Genomic DNA, 19,304 nt, shown 5'->3' with positions numbered 1-19,304 from the left:
TTCCGAGTGCACTTATTGGCTTCAGTTTCCCATCTCTTCTCCACTCTGAGTGTCACAAAGTGAGCTGCCTCTTGGGTCCTGATCACAGAGGCCACCTGTCATGATAACTACAGGTGCTCACATTTCCTTGATGCTCTGCAGCTCAAGCTGTATTTAGAGGGTGGCAACTTTGCAAAACCCGTTTCAGTAGAAGCAAAAGTTAGCACAACCCCTGACTGCCCAGACACCTTCACTGAACTTGCTCTTTAAACCATGACCAGAGCAGGGATCGTTTCTATGTGGTCTGCTAGAGGCCCCAAACCTCTTCACCTGAGCCCAGGTGTGAACAGGTGCTGGGGGGGGGGGGGGGCGGCGGGGAAGGGTGCTGAGGAAGGAAGGGTATTCTGATCAGAAATCGGCCTTTGGGAAATGCAGAACGTGGCCCTTGGATTTCCTGCTTCGGAAGCAGGTGGAGCTATGGGCTTGCCAGCTCCAATCCCAGCTAACTTGGCTCTAGCCCTCAAAAGTTTCCGTATCTCCCCGTGCTGGGATCCTCTGGGTCTCCATCAGAAGAGCACAGTCCAAAAGGGGCCAATATGGTCTGCTTAGGAGGTAGACCAGCTGGACACTGCTCACATCTGGACAGGTGGGGCCGATGTTCTAATTCCTAGTGCAACATACAGTCGTGTGTGTCTGTGTGTGTGTGTGTGTGTGTGTGTGTGTGTGTGTGTGTGTGTGTGATGGCAGTTCGGAGAGGGGCTCTCAAAAGTAACCTCAGGGATGGCCACTTAGGGTAGGATGAGGGAAAAGTAGGAGGAGCCACAGGGGACTGGGAAAGTCATGTTTCTGGACTGATAAAGCCCTGTAGGGACCAGGCCCAGGGTTCCCAGGCAAAGAAATGTTTGTGACCAACCCTTCCATTTGCGGGCTAATCTTTTCATCTGCAAAAGCAGCTATGAAAGGCTGGGGGGTGGTTGGCCCCTGAGAGTGCCAACGTGGGATCCACAAGGCGGAAAAAAGAGACTTTAAAAAAATTCCCAGCTAACATCTAGGCTCATTTTTCCCTCCTTACATGCACATGTGAAAAGTTTAGAGATTCAAAAATTAACCACCCACTCTCTCCCCCTAGTAACTGTCAGAGATGCAAGGAGCACAGACACAATGGTTAAGAAGGAAAAGCTTTTTACTTGGCCAGAGTCAAGACAAGGCAAAGAGAAAACCATGCATCTCTAGAAATCCTTCCTCTTCCAACTGAGGGCGTCCCCATTCCCCTCCAGAATCTTTTCCCTGCGTTGGGAAGTGGGGAGCGTTGGGAAGCCGAGCCGGCTCCAGGATCCATCCCTCTGAAGCTGCTCAGGCCAAGGCAAGGCTTGAGATCTGAGTTCCCAGTGCCCCCAAACCCCACCGGGTTTTTCCAAGAGTAAGTGCTAGGTTGGTTACTGCGTGAACTGCCGTTCGCCTGTGTCTTTTAAAAGTTCTCCAGCTAGATTTCAACAATTTAGGATAAAAACCTCCTGGCCTCTGTGACCTTCAGGCGGCTCCTCAGGCCTCGTGGGGCAGTTTGGTCAGGATCTCCACGCCCCCCGACGTGATGAGAACGGTGTGCTCGAACTGGGCGGACCTGAAACACACACAGCAGCCATGGGAAAGAGCGACACCCCTAGCTGTGGGTTCAGGGTACGGGGGAGAGGAGCAGCAGCCCATCAGGGCCAGGGCCGTTGATCGAAGCTTCCCTTCCCATAGAATTCAAAACCAATGGCACAGAAAGCAAACACCTTTGATTGTCCAGGGAGACCACAGTCCATGCATCCTCTAGGACTTTAAATTCAGGGGATCCCTCGGTGATGATTGGCTCTGTAAGAGGGAAAATATTTACTGCAGTGATCTAATCAGATTCTTGTCAAATATTGTTTCTGTTTCGGCTGATTATGAAAAAAGAGAATAAGATGGTTCTCCTCCCCTCCCCGCAAGCGCTTCCCCCACGGGTTCATGTTGTCATCTCGCAAGGGCTGATAATTGATGTTGCTTACATAGTATACTACAAACTAAACAGTAGGAAGAGGAAACACCACTGCATTAAAAAATGTATGAAGTTGCCTAGTTCATAATTTTTTTTTTAGAAAAAAGGGCATTTTAATCAAGCCTTAATTAGGACCCTGTGGATAATAACCACCCAAACACCAGTCCCTCTTATAAATACCAGTCAGTTTTTTAAAATATTTGAATTTTTAAAACATGCTCAAAATGTTCATTAATCAGCAAATAACAATTTTCTTATTTCACTCTAATTGCTTCTCCATTAAGTACCACAGTCAGAAATATGATGCCTCTGAGGTCTGAGGTGATTGGAATTTGGTGGTGACACCAACCACATGATCAGCCAGGAATGGGCAGCCAGAAAGGACATGCCACTTGCTGACAGAGAGCAAGGGACATAATCACTTCTAGTCACTGGGTGTTAATGAAAACAAAACAAAACAAAACAAAACCCCAAAACCAAAACCAAAACCAAAAAAAAAAAAAAACAAAAAAAAAACCCAAACCAAAACCAAAACAAAACAAAAAACCAAACACCACATTATGCTGGTAACAAAATTAGAGGTTGGACGGCTGCCGTCTCCTAAATGTGTCGGTAAGTATCTGATTTAGGAAGATGGGACTCGAGGATATTATTTAATCAGATTTGCTATGCATCTGAATTATTTCATTACACTGATTGGCTTTATTATTCCTTCACGGGACTGCCTGGCCTAGGCCAGCGCTGCTGCCTCCACCCAGGAGCCACCACTCTCTAAAGGGGAACTTGGGCACTGACCTATAGTGAACGCCATTCCCTCCTCCATGAGTAGATCACTGTCATTCGCTGCAAAACAAAATATATGCAGTAGGGGGAGTGGGAAATGGAGAGAAAGAGAATAGAATTAGAAGGACAGGACTGCTCAAAAACCTTGGTCATTTTACTTATTTTGTTTTAGGGTAGAAGGAAGGATGGAGAGATCTAGAATCCTGGTAGTGGCTACTGCCAAGGGGTTAAACACAGGGGTTCTGGGCCTTAGCCTCTGCATTTTCTTTGCTGGGGGTCAAGACCCCTGGGAAGGGTGCACCAAGGCCTAGCAGAGGCAGCCTGGGTGTTCCAGACACCTGTTGCGTTCCCCCCTCCACTGTCCCCTGGCCACTTGCTTCAAGGTCTCCTGGTTTCACTGGGTCCTAGGCCCTGCCCTCCTATCCCAAAGAGGAAGATATCTTGGGGAACTGATACGAAGGGAAGGCAGCCACTTAGTGTGCAGATTGGAGCAGGAGGCTAGGACAGGGCGGGTAACCCTGCAATAACTCCAAGTGTTGGGGCAGGGTGGGGTACATGCCTGAGATGCTCTGTCTGCACTCCTGCCCGGACCTCCTCTGAGCTGCCTGGGGCGGGGGGAGGGGGGACTCTCTGGTGCAAAAGGAATTCTGACCTGCTGGGTCTACGGAGATCTTGGAGATCTTCCGGGTAATGGGTTCCAGGCGGTATTCCCTCCAGGGACTGCTCCCACCCCAAGCACACAGGTCAAGGCCCAACTTTCCTTTGGTCCTTGTCCAGGTGTGCAGCTCCCCTGGGGGCCACTCTATAGAACCGCCTCCTACCCACACCCAAATCCTCCCACTGCTCTGGCCCACCCTTGCGTTCTCACTGTAGGGTGCACACCCAGGCAGTGAAAAGAGGAGGCTCTGGGGAAGGAACACAAGGGTGGGTATAATCTAGAAATCACTAAAGAGTGCATGCTGCTAAATAGATCAGCTGTCAACGCTGTGTAGGATGTAATGAAGTTTAACCACAACAGTCAGCGGTTAGAGAAGGGGGTAGGAAAAGAAAAACAGAAAACAGTCGTATGTGCATGCTGCTGGGACATTGATGCAGTGGCATTTTGTTTTCAGTAACTTTCTAGGCAAATATCCCTTGTGCCTTCTAGCCATCACCTTTTGTGGGAAGACAAAAAGCAAAATAAACCTTTCTTTGAGACTGAAACTGCTGGGCTCTAATCCAATAACATTGTAATGTGCTGGTTACAATTAAGTAACCCCCCCCCCCGCCCCACTACACATACACATGCATACACACCAAAGGATGATAATAGGCATTCAAAGTTAGAGGAGCCTCAGGAACAAAACTGCCTTTTCCAGATTCCATTCAATCACTTTCTTACCATGATGCCAAATTTCTGGATGTCCATGAAAGTAAGATCCTATCCCATGACCCACAAAATGTGGACAGACTTGCAAACCATTCTGATGAGTTATGTGGCTTTAAAAGTGACCAAACAAAATATTTAATTAAATTAGGTAAGTTTTTAATGCATACTTAAAGTCACTTTAAAATAGCCCCTGAAAGAGAAAAAATCAGTTATATTTAGAGTCAGATGATAATATTACTGTTTTCATTATTCCGGAATAATTAAAATTGTTGCCATTGCATGTAATGACTCCCTTTGGATAAATTAAGAAAAAAGGTATGTATCTAACATAGTAGTTTGTTTCATTTACCTTAGTACAGCATTCAAACAAGGCCACTTTTAGATAACAAATGAGTGTTACCTCATATAAAGATCGATATACATAACCAAAATACATGTGTATAGAATGCAGGGAATAAAAACTTGCCTTGTTTGTATGAGGTTTCGCCAAAGACTGTGCAAGTTAATACTAATTTGAGAACCAAACAGAGAAACAAAAATGCAATCTAGAAATGTGACTTCCTACTTTTATAGTTCCCTTATTTTGGACTATTTCAAAACATTATACATCTTAGAAACAGAAACACTCATACAAAAGGTCAAATCTGCTTTGTCAATATTCTTAAAATACTCCAAAACTTTGTGATCATTGGGATTTCCATGCGAGACCTGTATCATTAACAAAATTCACACAGAATGTTTTTTAATCACTGTGATGCTTAAGAGAAGCTAGTATTGTGATTCCTAACTCTTAATGCTTTATTAGTTATTTCTACATGCAAATGTACTGAGTTCCATCTATTCCACATAAATGAAATGTGGCAAATAGAATCCAACCCTAAAATCTTCACCTATAAAGCTAAGAAGTTGTTTTTGAAATCAGGTGAACATATTCATTTCTAGGAGTACCACAAAGATAAGAACATATATACCATTAACAATTTATATTTCCACATGGATAAGGGGCACAGTGCCCTAACCCTAACCGTAACAATAAATCAGGATTTATAGGACTCCTATTTAAATTTTTACCAAAATCAAAGTTTTCAGATCTCAAACTAGAGTTTCCAACAGACCCTAGGTTCAATTTAACATGAACTCAAAGGCAGCATCTCTATGAGCATTCATGTCAATAGTTATCACTGAATACGTTTAAGTTGCATCTCCAGACCTGTAAGATATCTTCCCTTGGACCAGGATGTCACTACAAATAGCAGGTGGACAGCCTCTCATTCAGAATTAATTTCCATGTAACCGATAGTGCAGAAATAGGTAAGCTAAGCACGTGTTGATGACAGGAATAATAAGTCAACATTTTTATCTCTTAAAGTTGTACCTTATGGTTATAGTTATTTCTATGTGCTTTTGCTCTTTGGGCAGGAGGTACAAAAACTTTTCCAAGGTGTTTCCATTTGTACCACACAATTTCTGAATAAAAACTGAGGAGTGGATAGAGGGTGGAAGAGAGACTGAGACAAAACAATAATGATCAAGACTTTTTTTTTTTTTTTACAAGAATGGGTTCTACTTAAACCTGTAAATTATGTGACTTCAATCCCAACAGACCTCAATGGTTCTAAGAACACTCAATGTAAACTGTTCTATTTTATTTTCTAAACAAAACAAAACAAAACCCTAAAAAAAAAACCCTGGGATCTAACTGATTGGTAGGCATCACGGCTACATCTTAAATGTGTGTTACAATGGCAATCTTCGTTTTAATTTCTGATGAAAGGAGAGGAAGAAAACCCACTCTGAAAAAACACTTGGGTTCCCTCTGCCATCATCCCTCTCATTCCTCTTCATAAAAAAAGCTGGGCAATTACAAGGTGGCTAAAGGTATTTGAGTGCATTCTCCTACAACAATTTGCTGCCTGGATCCTGCTGGAACTTATGGTCATAGGAGTATCATAGAATGTATGTGTCATGAATGCAAAGGTCAGGATTTCACAGCCGGATGGAAAGAAGAAAAGAACCGGACAAATTTCACTCAGCTCCTTGGCTAAGCACCCATCTCAATGCTTGATTCCCAGAAGCTAAGTATATACTTCTATCTGCTTTTTCAGGGTATTTTCCTTTTGGATTTGTAGTGAGCTTTTCAACACATACTTACTGGGACTAAATGCCATTAAATCTCCTTAATGTCCCTAATTACTACTTAAAATAATGCTCCTTCTACTACTTTGGAATATATGGGAAACACAAGATTATCTACCTGATTCTAGGGTCCAAATCTAATTTCATGGAGATAATCCAAGGGACCTGTAATAGCAGGTCCCGCTCTAACAGGAAAGCAAGTAGTGGTAACCCTGACTGCGGCATGGGAAGGTGGAGCATGTGTGCTTTTCTTAACTGGTGTGTTGAGGAAAATGGAAACAGCTGGACGGGCAGGGGTGCCCAAGAAATGCCTCCGTTGCGCCCCAACACCAGCCATTACAGGGCCTTGACCATTTCTGAGCACAAGGGTCTTCTTGTCCTGGACATTCCACTCATGAGATCTGCCTTCTTTCTGCTGAAATCTACTGAAAAGAATTCTCCTGGCATTAGCTGTTTTGTTCTGATTTTCCCTAACTAAAAATCCTCTCAGGCAGTACGTTTACCTATGAGCCTGAGCACGTTTATGACTTGAAGTCCTTCATAGGGACTATTTGGGGTGAGAGAAGAGGGGAAAGGAAGAAGGAAGTGTATAAACATAGTCTATGAACTTACTTTCAAATTATACTATTATCATAGTTCATGTTTCAGTTACAGTTTATAGTTGAAAGAGAAATCTCTCTTAAGGAATTTCATCTTGTGACTGTTTTCTTCAGTTTAATTCCCTTTCATGAGGTAGTTTTCCTCAATTGAAGTATTGTCTGGAGAAATTAAAACCCTTAATACATTTCAGCTACATTTTATGACTAAGGATACATTCGCCAAGAGGGCAGAGGAGTACTATATTTAAGTGCATTCTCTTCTAAAGAAGTAAAATGCACACGGAAATAGTTTTATCACCATTTCTACGTGAATCCTACAAACAGCACCAATTTCCAAACAGTCGTATCTCTGATTAAATGGCACCTGATCTTCCAAGTTACAGAATTTTACTTCAGTCTTTCCAGATTTTTATTTTAAGCAGTAAGCTTTGAATGAAGGAATGCACAAGTCCAAGGATTCCCTCTAATGACAAGTAATGTTTAAGTACAATTAGTAATATTTTTGAAAGCCAACAACCGTTTTCCAAAAGAGCGGTACACGTTTATGTCTCAAGCTGGATCACAAATTACTGTATTTTTCTTACAATAGTGCCGAACTTTTATTTGAGGTTTTCTGTTTCCGAAAAGCAGACATGATGGATTGAAATAAAAGATAATTTATTGCAGTGCTTACTTTCGTGTGCAGAGGGAAGCAGTGTAATTGTAATTTACAGTAGCTGTCAAGAAAAATCCATCACGGATGACATTAAAATGACTTATTTTGCCTGAGCCACTTATTGTTTAAATGTGCATAATCTAATAGAAAGAGATTATTTTTAAAAATCTGCTTTATATTCTTCTAAATTAATATCAAAACATATACTTATGAATTAAACATTAAAAACCATTTATTGATACTTTCATCATGACATTTACAACTGTAAGTTTAAATTATTTTTGATTGAACTGTCACATATTTGGGATGCGTGAATCTACACATTCACAGTATTCTCATACGCATGGATCATATCATCTAGAGATAATTACAAATACACGGATTTAGAAAAAATTTAAAGCAAATGGAGGTGCAGGGAGTATGGTAACACTGTAGCCCAAACATCACTAGCCATCCCTCATGAAGCACAAGGGCACAGAGAGAACTCTTTTCATTAAACTATTTTAGCCAGTGCTTCTCCAGAGATATCATCCCATCCTTACAGGCTTCAGAGAATTTCAAAATTTCCCATAAAGACCACTCGGTTTTTGGTGACGTACTACTCATAAAAGATGCTTGCATGTTCTTTTCATGGTGTATCAGGAGAAGGAATTTGTGCAAAAGATGGTAAATATCTTAAAATAAGTAAGGCTGGTTGAAAGATGCTTGTAAACCTTCGGTCTGTAATGATTCCAAGTACTTTTGGCTTAAAGGTGGAGATTGTTTATTTACTCCCTTGAGATCTTGCCTGAATAAGAAAAGGCGAAATAATAGAGGTCCAGAAACACTGCCTTAACACGCCAGAACAAACATTTGTTAGTCCCCAGTGGCAGACACAAACCATCTAAACAACGAAATGTATCAGGGTAAAAGTAAAAAGTTCATTGTCTATTATTTTTCACGTAGTTTTTGTAAGTGTAGTTGTTGAGACTGATCTGGTTTTCAAAGGAGCTTGTACATGCAAATTCATCCTCTGCGAAAACTGACCTTTGCATCCAGATAGCTAAAATCCAATGTCACTTTCAATTCTACTCTTCCTCTTCTTCTTCTTCTTTTTATGTAGCTAGAATTAATGTAGTGAATATGTAATGAAATGCATTATCCTGCATGGAGATTTATCAGATTTTCCGACTGAATGCTACGCTTTGCGAGTACTAGCTGGAGTTCACCTGCATGTTGGTGTGGCGTGTGGCTCTTTTTTGTAAAGAGTTAAGTCGTACACAAAAAAAGGGAACAAAGGTCAGCACCCAGCCGCCACTTGAATGTGAGATTTTTCTTTTTATTCCCCTTGATGTATACTAGGCTCTGTGTTATTAGTCTTAATGATGGAAAATTGTAGTGTTGATACAAATCTTTTTTTCAAAGTAGTAGGCGGGAGCTCCATTTGTTAGTAAGTTTTTTTGTGACTAAAAGCCACGGACAGTACATTTATGTAGCAGTAAAAGGCCTAGATGCTCTTTCCATAGCAGAGCTAATTATTCCTACTGTGACCTTACTGATCTAGCCTGTTCCTAGCACATCTCATCTGCACGCCTGTTCCTCTGTGTAGATGGTGTCAGAGAATATGAAAAACCCTATAATGAAACCATTTTCATGATGGAGAAAGGCTACTGGAGTTGCACTTGCTACAAAGAGGCTCAATTATATGAGTAATTGTGATAATTTTCTACATTCATAGCCTTCAATGGGGAAAAAAGAATGAGAGCCACAAAGGAAAATTACTTTAACAAGAAAGTACAGAGAGTAAAAATGGAAGAAGAGACAAAAAGGGGAAAAAATAACCAGAAAAAAAGTTTAAAAAATAGATCTGGAGGGAGGAATAGCGAGACAGGGAGAACAACAGAAATGCTCAAAAGCCCATGTGCAGCTGTGTTGCACAATTAAATTGAATTTTTTTTTCTGCAGTTGATGAATGTGACTACTGCAAATGTGCCTCTGTAGTTAGCTATCATTTGTTGTTCCGTGACAGGAAAAGGATAATTACCTCTCAGAGAGAATCAAAGGCTGACATGCCCTTTAGACACAGCCATGAATGCAGAGCTCGATAGAATGCTTGAATAAGAATCTAGTGTTCTCTGCCCCCTTCTACTGAAGAATAAATTTTGTTAAAATGCAAGAGCACCACCAGTAAATTTGTTGAACCCTAGGTGTTCAAAAATATGAGATACATCTATCGACTCATCCCATTTGCAAAAATAAAACTGCATTTTGAATTCATTTCTATTATATTCATGGACAGTAAGATAGTGAGATATGCATTAAATTTCTTTTCCCAGTAGGGGTCTGATTCAACATTTCCTATGAAAGAACAGAGAGACACTATCCTTTTTTCCCAGGCTAGTTAGCCTATAATTTAAAACTGTCAAAAACACAATTTTGCTCGAAGTCTTCAATAAAAGCTTCTCAGATATAACCCAAAGAGATTTTACTAAAGTTTGATTCAGACATTGTTACAATATTTTTAAAGCCATAAATACATTTAACTGATATTTTATTGCCTTTTTTCTTAAAGTATTTGAGGGCTTACGAAGAAAAAAGGCAGCATCTTTTCAAGGTGACTACGCCTTCCATCCTTTAGACAAACGGGAAGTGTTCAATGGTTCATATTAATGAGAACAGTGCTTTAAAAGGTACTGATGTGATCATCTTTAACAAAATGTATTACTTTTAGATGAAAACACATATTCCGTACGTCTACTTCAAAACAGTTATGGGGGAAAAAAGATCTAAACGTAGGTAACAGATTATAGGGAAAAGTCTTGAATTCAGAAAATACACATATACTCACAAAGCACGCATAGAATACCGTTTGGAAAATAAACAATGGTGTACAGGAAAACTGAACCGGACGAGAAAAGGACATTAGCTTACCCTTTTAGCCTGTTTGCTAATCCACTGATCTGAAAGGTAAGGCTTGCTCGAGCTAATGCTTTTTACCTTTGTATCACAAGAATATGTTTCACCTCATTCCTTTATAAAATTTAGCTTTTCTCCTGTTTCGTTACCCAAGAGTTGGGATGTTTACCCCCTTAGGTACTTTTTTCCATATTTGGTATGATTTTGAGCAAAGGAACACTACAGACTAATATGTCGAGCTAAAACTAAAGCAGTCGTATAAATATTGCTTGCTGCTCTTATAAGTTTCCCGCTGACCTGAGTATAATTCACTGTTTTAAAATCTTTCTTTTTTTTTTTTTTTAAACCCAGGGAACAACACTGCAGCTTGGCAGTCCACATACTGATATCAGACTGAAATGATGGTTCTGAATCATAAAACATGTCATCAACTTTATACCAAGCCACCAATAACCTTTGTACCATTTGCCAACCCTCCCTTTACTTGTCAGTGTAAGGCTTACCTGATTGTGTTTCCAATTACAGAGAAGGGAGCCCCCGCTCTGCAAGCTGCAATTGCTTCATCTCTACACCTCCTGGCAACCTCCACTAACTTTTTACCACATTCGTCCACATTGCCCACCAAAAATGTTTCAGAGGTATCCCCATGGTAGCCATTGTAATAGACCTAAACACAGGCAAACATTTTAAAATATGTTCTCGTTTGTAAATGTACTCATTAAAGTATATATTGTGCTCATCTATGCATTTAGTAGATTCATATATTTCACCCTTCCAGAATTACTCTCAAGTTTCCCTACCAAAAAAAAAAAAAAAAAAAAAAAGGGACATGCTAAAGCCTCACAGAAATTAAAAAAAAAGAAGCCATACAACAATATTACAAAATTTAAAAATAAATATGTAATGGTAGGGCTATTTCAATAGCATTATGATTAGCAATGCTATTAAAATGTTTTGATACCTCATTTTGTTTCTGAGAAGACAAAACTACATATGCATAATTTACTGACCAAAGACACTGACCCATAATTACTATAATAGGTCTAAAGAACCCAGAAGTATTTAACCTAGTGAGAAGTTTCTTCAGTGTCATGGAGATATATGATCTTTTATTTACCATTTCTATACTTGGAAGTGATTAGATAAGAAGAAATAAAATAGACTTGTCAGTATTAGACATAGGAGAATTTAGTTCTAAGAATTGAAGTGGCTTGATATGAGAATGAAATATGCTATGGAAAAGTCTTATCTGGAAGTGAAACCTTAATCAAATGTTCCAGATAGCAGAATGTTAACAGAAAACACTATACATGGGTTTTAAAGGATTAAACCATAACAAAATAGACTTAAGGATAAAATTACAGAAAAAACAATTTTATCAGTTGTCAATGATTCAGAAGGCCCCATAGGATCTTGAAAAATACCAGATTTGTTATAAAAATCAATAATAACAAACACTATAATAAACAGAGAAGGTAGAGGAGACTGGTTGAAAGCTGATCCTTAGACATAGCATGGCATTTGCTATTTTGCATAAATTTGACCTATGTAATTATTTTTCACATTTCTCTTTCTCATGAAGTAGAATGCAGAAACTTATAAAAAAGATGTTTATCTGAGCTTCCTGACTGTTTTAATACTGATTTAATGTCTTAAATCTGTATACTATTCTGCATTAAAAAATACTATCCTCTATAAGGGAAGCAGGAAAAGTCTTTACTATGTCTTCGGTTTCTAAGTTAGAAAACTGAGGCATACACAAGTAACTTGTCTCAGGTTAGTGGTGGAATACAGAGGTAGATCCAGATTAATATGATGGGTTATTGGCTTCTAATCAAATGTTTTCTCTACTATGTCAAATGACCTTAACTCCTTGCAATAGAATTTTATACATTTATTCCCATTTGCAATCCAAGAAAGTACAAGTTTGATTTTATACACAAATATATAACAGTTGCCAATACAAGAGTAATAATCACTTCACAAAATGCATAGGGGCACCTGGGTGGCTCAGTCCGTCAAGCCTCTGACTTTGGCTCAGGTCATGATCTCGCGGTTTGTGAGTTCGAGCCCTGCATCAGCCTTCATCGGACTCTGTGCTGACAGCTCAGAGGCTGGAGCCTACCTCAGATTCTGTGCTCCCTCTCTCTCTGCCCCTCCCCTGCTTTCACTCTGTGTTTCTCTCTCTAAAACTAAACATTAAAAAAATTTTTTAATGTATAACTCAGTGTTTTATAACTGTTATTTAAGTAAAAATATTTTTAAAAATCTTTATTTGCCTTTGTATAATTCTTTTGGCTAGCTTTCAAAATGGCTACTTAGAAAACTCAATATATATGGAAATAACGATACTTTTGAAAGTCTGTGGCAGTTATCTATAATTAGGATTTGTGTTCACAAAGTATTCTTGTTTTGTACTTCATTTATTAAACATATATTTATTGAGCAACTACTCTGGATATCTCATTGTCTATTTTTTAACATTCAACCTTCAAGGGGGAAAGACGCCTGTTTTCCTGTGATGTATATACTACATGTAAACAATTATAAAACACATAATGAGTATTTTCTAATAAAGTATAAGGATCTAATAATGGAGTCTTTCACTTAATAAAAGATCTCATAAGAAATATAATTTGTGGGGAAGGGTAAAGAAAAAGAAATATAATTTGTTAAGATACCTACCTGTATGCTTCCTGACTCCTCCATATTTCTAGACACCTGAAATATTTCACTTTGCTTTATTAGTTTTGCAACTGTGAAATATTTTAATGTTAAAATTGGAATTGTTTATTAAAAGTCTTCAGGAAAACAGAAAAGGCATGGAATATTCTCTTTGGATGAACTGGAAGCAGCAGGAAAGAGTGTGCTGGTTTCATTCAAAGCAGCAATATTTTATTAGGGGGTGATTAGGTGAGACGATAAATGTAAAACCCCTAAATCAGTTACAATTCAAAAGAAAAGCATATCATGAAAAATACTTTATTTCAGGTATACTTCATAAAATATCTCCCTCTACATGATTCTGAGTTGGAAAGATAAACCAACTGAATCTATGTGGAGCAAATGTTCAAGTATTCTAAGTAGGACAAAATGATATATGAAAAAGTATCAGCAATAAAAGAATCCCTGACTATATTATCATACAAACTGATAGGAAGACAAGAGGGTGAGTTAATTTAAACAACTAAAAATTTGACCAAACCCAACGGTTGGATGCCAATTTCTACCTCATTCCCACGCTCACCTGTCTTCATGGTCTGGATAGACAAATAACTATTATTAAAAATATTTCCTCATTAATAGAAGCTATACTCCTTGAATGTTGTCTGTCTCAACAAGTTCTCATCAGATGATTAAATTTTATTTATTCATTTAAAAATAATTTATTAATCATCAGATGTATAGAATTTATCTCCAATCTACATAATCCAAAGGAACCGCTACAAAATTTTTTAGTAAAATGAACTGCCAAGGCACAAATCATCCAAGTCTGAGAATAGTGAGAGGCTGAGGGAATTAGTAAAGGTTAGAGCTTGTACAATTCTAAGTTTCCATGTGAAATCACTTTGGGTTGTTATTTAAAAGAAAGGCTGTTAACCATTTGGTAAAAACTTAGGTTCAGTGAGAAAACCACTCTGTTTGTATGTTCCAAGTTCAAGGCTCTCTACACCCTCTATACCAGAAATGGAACACGACGTTACCTTCAGGGATTTTAATAAATCTAAGGAACACTGCTAGCAAAAGAGTTGCTGTCCAAATAGACTGACACACACAGGCCAATGTAGCCCCTAATGACAGAGTAAGATAATGACAGGCCCCACTCAAAATCAGCAGGAAGAGGAAGATCAATCTTGGCAGAGTGAAGGAAAAATGCTGGCTTTCTTCGCGTTAGCTCATCTCATACATATCTAGCTTCAGCAGCTGCCCAGTGCTGTGGTGCTCTGCATTAACTACACAGTGGATCAATAACAATTACACCTTCTCAAAAACATGACACATAGCAGGATTGGGTTGACATTTCACTTAGGCCAACATTGATCTCAGTGCATCTGATTCCAGCCCTAAATTCAAGTCAGGCCTGGGTTTACTTGGAATAAACACAGAGTTAAAGACAAAAAAGGAAACCAGCTGCTTGCGTCTGGGTCTGGAAGTAAACAGCACTTCCCTTGGTGCAGTTCACATTTTCAATCCACAATTCTTCCTGTTGCTACCAGCAATTCTGAAGTTGATCAAAGACTATTTTTTTATATTATTTACTCACCGTGACATCAATGTTGATAATATCTCCATCCTGAAGAGGTCGACTGAAACATAAACAGAATAAAAATGGTGATAGACAGATCTCAATAAAAGGAATGTAAAAATAAATACCTAAGACTATCACACGCCCAGTGAGTCACAATGATAATTTGGAGTGGAAGAGGAATAAATGGAATAACTATATCTAATCTTTAAGTTACATTAGTCACATCAAATTTTACAAGACATACAAAATAGGAACATACTGCCATTGTTTAAAAATCTTTAAAACAGTCTTTAAAAAAATGTATTTATTAGTTTCCTTAATTTTGCAAAGACCCAAAACAACAGTTGATAATTTATATTTGCCTACATTTGGATTTTTACCATTTATATGGTTAAAACTTAAGAAGGTAAAAGAAATATTTCATGAACCATGACTTGTGTGGATTACACACTGCTTTAACAAACAGTTAAATTATGTCCCGTTGAGGCAAAATACTTCAAAATTTTTGTTTTACCATAATCAGCTTCAAAAGTTTACAGGTGGGTTTCAATTAAACTAGTATCTTTCAACATATGTTATAGATCTTAGTTTCATGTTTTAGTTTCTGAAGGAACAATATGTTATTAAGCAATGAATACCTGTCAGGAATACCATGACATAGCACGTTGTTTACAGAGGTACAAACAGATTTTGGAAAACCTCCGTAGCCTAGAGGTGAGGGATAAGCATCATGACTGATGATTTCCTGATGGACAAGAGCATCTATCTCTTCAGTTGTCATGTCAACCTAAAATATTAAATAAAGAAATTGTGCAGCAACCGTTGAAGTCATTTCCTGCACTCATTGACTATGTCTACAGCTACAGTACTTTCTGATGAGATTATATAAATTTACTGTGATAAACTTGTGATACAACAGTTTAATTAATGGTGATTAACATTAAATTTTTAATTGTGCCTTTTGGACAACTGTTTGGGCATAGGATGGTGTTATGGGCTATTAGGAAATGGAGACTTTAAACTCTAAGATCCTTTAAATTATCCGTGAGTCATTCAATGACATGACTCCTTTGGGCCTGAACACTTCACAAAGCTTCCTGGGCAATTCCTTCCTCTTCTTCAATGGTTAGTGCCTCAGGCTAGCTGAAGCATATAAATACATTCTCAAAAGTATCTTCAGTTTAGATGACAAAGCTTGAAAAGTAGGTCATCCCACACCTTCTTATCTAAGAGAAATCTTACATGGGCTTTGCAGCAATGGTGGGGAGATTATGGATGATTATTTTAAAAATTCAGTCTGATACCTATCGTAGAAATTTGTTTTTCACAAATCTTGATTTCTTTCATACCTGAATAAATCCATTGTTTTAAAAAAATACTTTGGAGAGTATTTTTTCTCAAACCCAAACTAAAAAAATCCTCTCTCAAACTAAAAAAAAACAAAAATAAAATTGAGTTTTATGAGTACATGAAGATATCTCCATAAACTCATAAGTCATAAAATTCTAAAACAAAATCTTTTATTAAAAATTAACTATTTCTGTAATATTTCTTTGTGTTATTTGATATTCACATTAAGCTTAGTTATGTTGCTATAACAACTTTATTACACAAATGATACCCTAAGTGATTTCATTCCTGAGACTCACTTCTTAAATTCTGCCCACCTTTTGGAAACTACAGGCCTATATATATATATATATATATATATATATATATATATATATATATTTAAGGATTCCTATAAAGCAGGGTGTTTCAGATTATTCTGGAAGAACTAAATCTTGTAGTAAGATAGTTGTCCATAGTTACATTTTTATATTACCTATAGCTTTGTGTTATCTGCTCTAATCTTTCTTTGCAGAGCTAATGCAAGAAAACAGGAAACAAAGGATGAGGCAGAACAACTCTCTTCAGGCACACAGAAATAATGTGGGGAATAAAAGCAGAAACTACAGGCAGGAATAAGGAGGCAGAAGTCAGAACTGTCTGCCCTGGATCAAGTTGGACAGGCTGGCTGGGCCCAAAGTATCTCTGGAATCCTGATACTTAAAACTGAATTTGGATTTTAAGTTACCTCTTAAAAAAACACATAAAATAATAAAATCCCTTTCCCCCATCCCAGGCTTTACTTGGTTTTTAACAAATTAGATGTATACAAAAGAAGAGTTAAATGGAAAGAAGGCAAAGAGGAGGGTTTGTTGCCCCTTCTGTAAGCCCTTCTGAGGCTTGGTGAGACGCCACCTTTAAACTCTTCCCAGCCAGGAGGAGGACATGACGGGCCAGCTGACAAGCCTGACGAAGCCCTTGAATCTGATCTTCATTCTTAACTTCTATGCTGTCTCCCCAGTCGGGTACAATGCCTGTCGTCACATAGTCTGGCTTCTTTATGTGCTTGAGGAAAAAGGATTGAAAATGAAGATCAGAACCCAGCACACGACAATGGGATCATTTTTTCGGACACAGCCTCCTGCTTCATGGAGCTCTGCCCTTCCTGCCGGAGCACCGACCTCCGAAGCCAGCACAACAGACCCTCCAGGCTGCCCCCAGTTCCTTCCCCTGCCCTTTTGAACTTATCGTTGCCTGTTAGTGCTGCTTCTGGATGGTCTGTTAACCTTACTGTGCTTTGAGTCAAACTGGTCTGAAGTAGACTTCTGGTCAAAACAAACAGTGGTTTTCTTTTCTTCCTCCTCCCAAGCCCGTAAGAAGCATTATTGCCATTGATGAAAAAAATAGCACCAAGCTTCCAAATTGCCCAATGGCTAATTAAGAGCACTTTCATCTTCGTAACACAAAGATAAAATTTATGCAAAGGATAGCTCACAACACCCTCTCCGAATGAACGTATGTAAAAGGCTGACTGTCAAGTCTTCTGAAGCCTATTACGTAGACACTTTTCTTACACTTCGCAACTGTACCCAAACTAAGAAGGGACTAGAGAACAAAACCAAACAGCTTTCTTTTCTTTTTCTTTCTTTCTTTTTTTTTAAGTGCATAAAGAATACCTAGAACATTTCCATCACTTGTCAAAAACAAACAAAGAAACCCCCCCAAAACTCAAAACATTCAACTCTGATCACCCTTGCAGAACATTCTCCACTGCTTACTTAAACCTGTGGGCAGCATTCAGAAAATAAATACAATTTTACACACAGAGCTTCTTTCAGTCCCAAGGTTTTGCTCAGCTCTTTACAATCTATTTATGGAAAGTGCCATATAAGCATTGTTGAACAGTACCCAGGAAGGGTACACGGCAGTTGGGAACAGGAAGCTGAGGGAGATAACGCTATTTCAATTGACATCACAGCAACTGTGGAAGGGCTGAGGTTAGGGGTCTGCTCTTCGTGAAGCGTATCACACAGGGCTTAGGACTGTCACTGATTCCTGTGTTCAGAGGGGCCCTCCTGACACAGGTAATGCCACTGCTCGCAGCACCACAGCTGAGCTCTGGATGAGCACCTGTTCCTACAGCTTTGCCACCAGGGCCCAAAGCTCGCCCGGTCTCCCCCGCAGACTGTGCTCTTGTCTCCACTCTGCTTTGTGATGTGGCCAGGTTACAATTACAGGCAGAAGGGCTACTGGGTTGTCACTGACACTTCTAAAACAATACATTCATCTCTCTGGACATTTCCTTTTCTTTCCCACTAAGGAAATACCAGGAATATACTTCTGGGCTCTGGTAGCCTGTCTCACTGGCCCCTTTCCACAAAAAAGGGCCACTCACTTTCAGGGAGTATAATATACTTAATGTGGGTTTACTGCTAAAAAAAAAATGCATAAAAGGGGGAAGGCAGGTGATTTTTGTGAGAAATCTATACTTCTTTCAGCTGTTCTCATTCTTCCTACATGACCCACACACCTCCTTTATACTGCATTTCGAAAATAGATTCTTTCCACAGAATTGTAATCTCTGAAAAAAAAAATCAAGAATGCTCTGAGGCAAGAGGTTTTATTTAATTATTCTAAAAGAGGATTCAAAAACAGCAGCACTAATCCTATGGAAAGTATAAGAGCAGGCTTTAGGAAAAAACACCTAGTGTATGGGCTTCAAGTAATCTCTCTTGAATGATCCCAATTTGACAGCCAATTTTTTTATTTCTCTAAAAAAGTTAAGAAACTATAGACACGTAATTTTACCTTCATGTTAGAAATTTAATATAGAAAATTTCATGGTAGAAACTAATTCTGAATAATCTAAGCAGCTGTAAGATGAGAGGTTTAGTTAAAAAAAATTAACGTGATAGAACTGCAGATGTTACAACTTCTCAAATCACAATTTTAAATCATAAACCAACTTTAAAAATTAGGATTCAAAAGGCTCAGAAATGAAAGGCGCAAACACATTTGATCGCTTCTGCAGTTAACCTTTATCTTGGCTGGAAAAAGCAGCAGATCATAGGCAATACAGTACCTCAGGCACTGGGTGGGCTGGAGAAGCTGCGGCCGGCAAAACTATACTGTGTGAAATATCTCTTTGTCTCCGGAAAAAGAAATTTCTTCTTTGTTGACTGCTTGACTGCTTGTGTAAGTAGATATGATTGAGTGGTGAAGACAGAATTCTATGATAACCTATGAGAAGAAATAGGCATATTTTAAGTTAAAAAACCTAACAGTGCTAC

General features: G+C 38.7%; 1 protein-coding gene across 3 annotated transcripts in view; it reads right to left on the bottom strand.

Annotated features, from left to right (window-relative positions):
• Positions 1-1,144: 1,144 nt before the first annotated feature.
• Positions 1,145-19,304, bottom strand: part of METAP1D (methionyl aminopeptidase type 1D, mitochondrial) — an 88,354-nt gene continuing 70,194 nt past the window's right edge. Inside the window, exons 2-10 of one of the 3 annotated variants that reach the window (XM_007074573.3) lie at positions 19,097-19,254; positions 16,930-17,079; positions 15,324-15,472; positions 14,701-14,743; positions 10,940-11,103; positions 4,164-4,261; positions 2,795-2,842; positions 1,755-1,833; positions 1,145-1,600 (exon numbers count right to left, since the gene is read on the bottom strand). In XM_007074573.3, the coding sequence (XP_007074635.2) occupies positions 1,522-1,600; positions 1,755-1,833; positions 2,795-2,842; positions 4,164-4,261; positions 10,940-11,103; positions 14,701-14,743; positions 15,324-15,472; positions 16,930-17,079; positions 19,097-19,254 (968 nt within the window). In that variant the 3' untranslated portion in view covers positions 1,145-1,521. The other 2 variants (XM_042994706.1, XM_042994707.1) reach the window with 2 other exon arrangements.

The sequence above is a fragment of the Panthera tigris genome, chromosome C1 (genome assembly GCF_018350195.1).
Source record: "Panthera tigris isolate Pti1 chromosome C1, P.tigris_Pti1_mat1.1, whole genome shotgun sequence".
NCBI lineage: Eukaryota > Metazoa > Chordata > Mammalia > Carnivora > Felidae > Panthera > Panthera tigris.
Note: the sequence above shows the minus strand (reverse complement) of the source record. Positions and strands in the feature narration are given on the sequence as shown.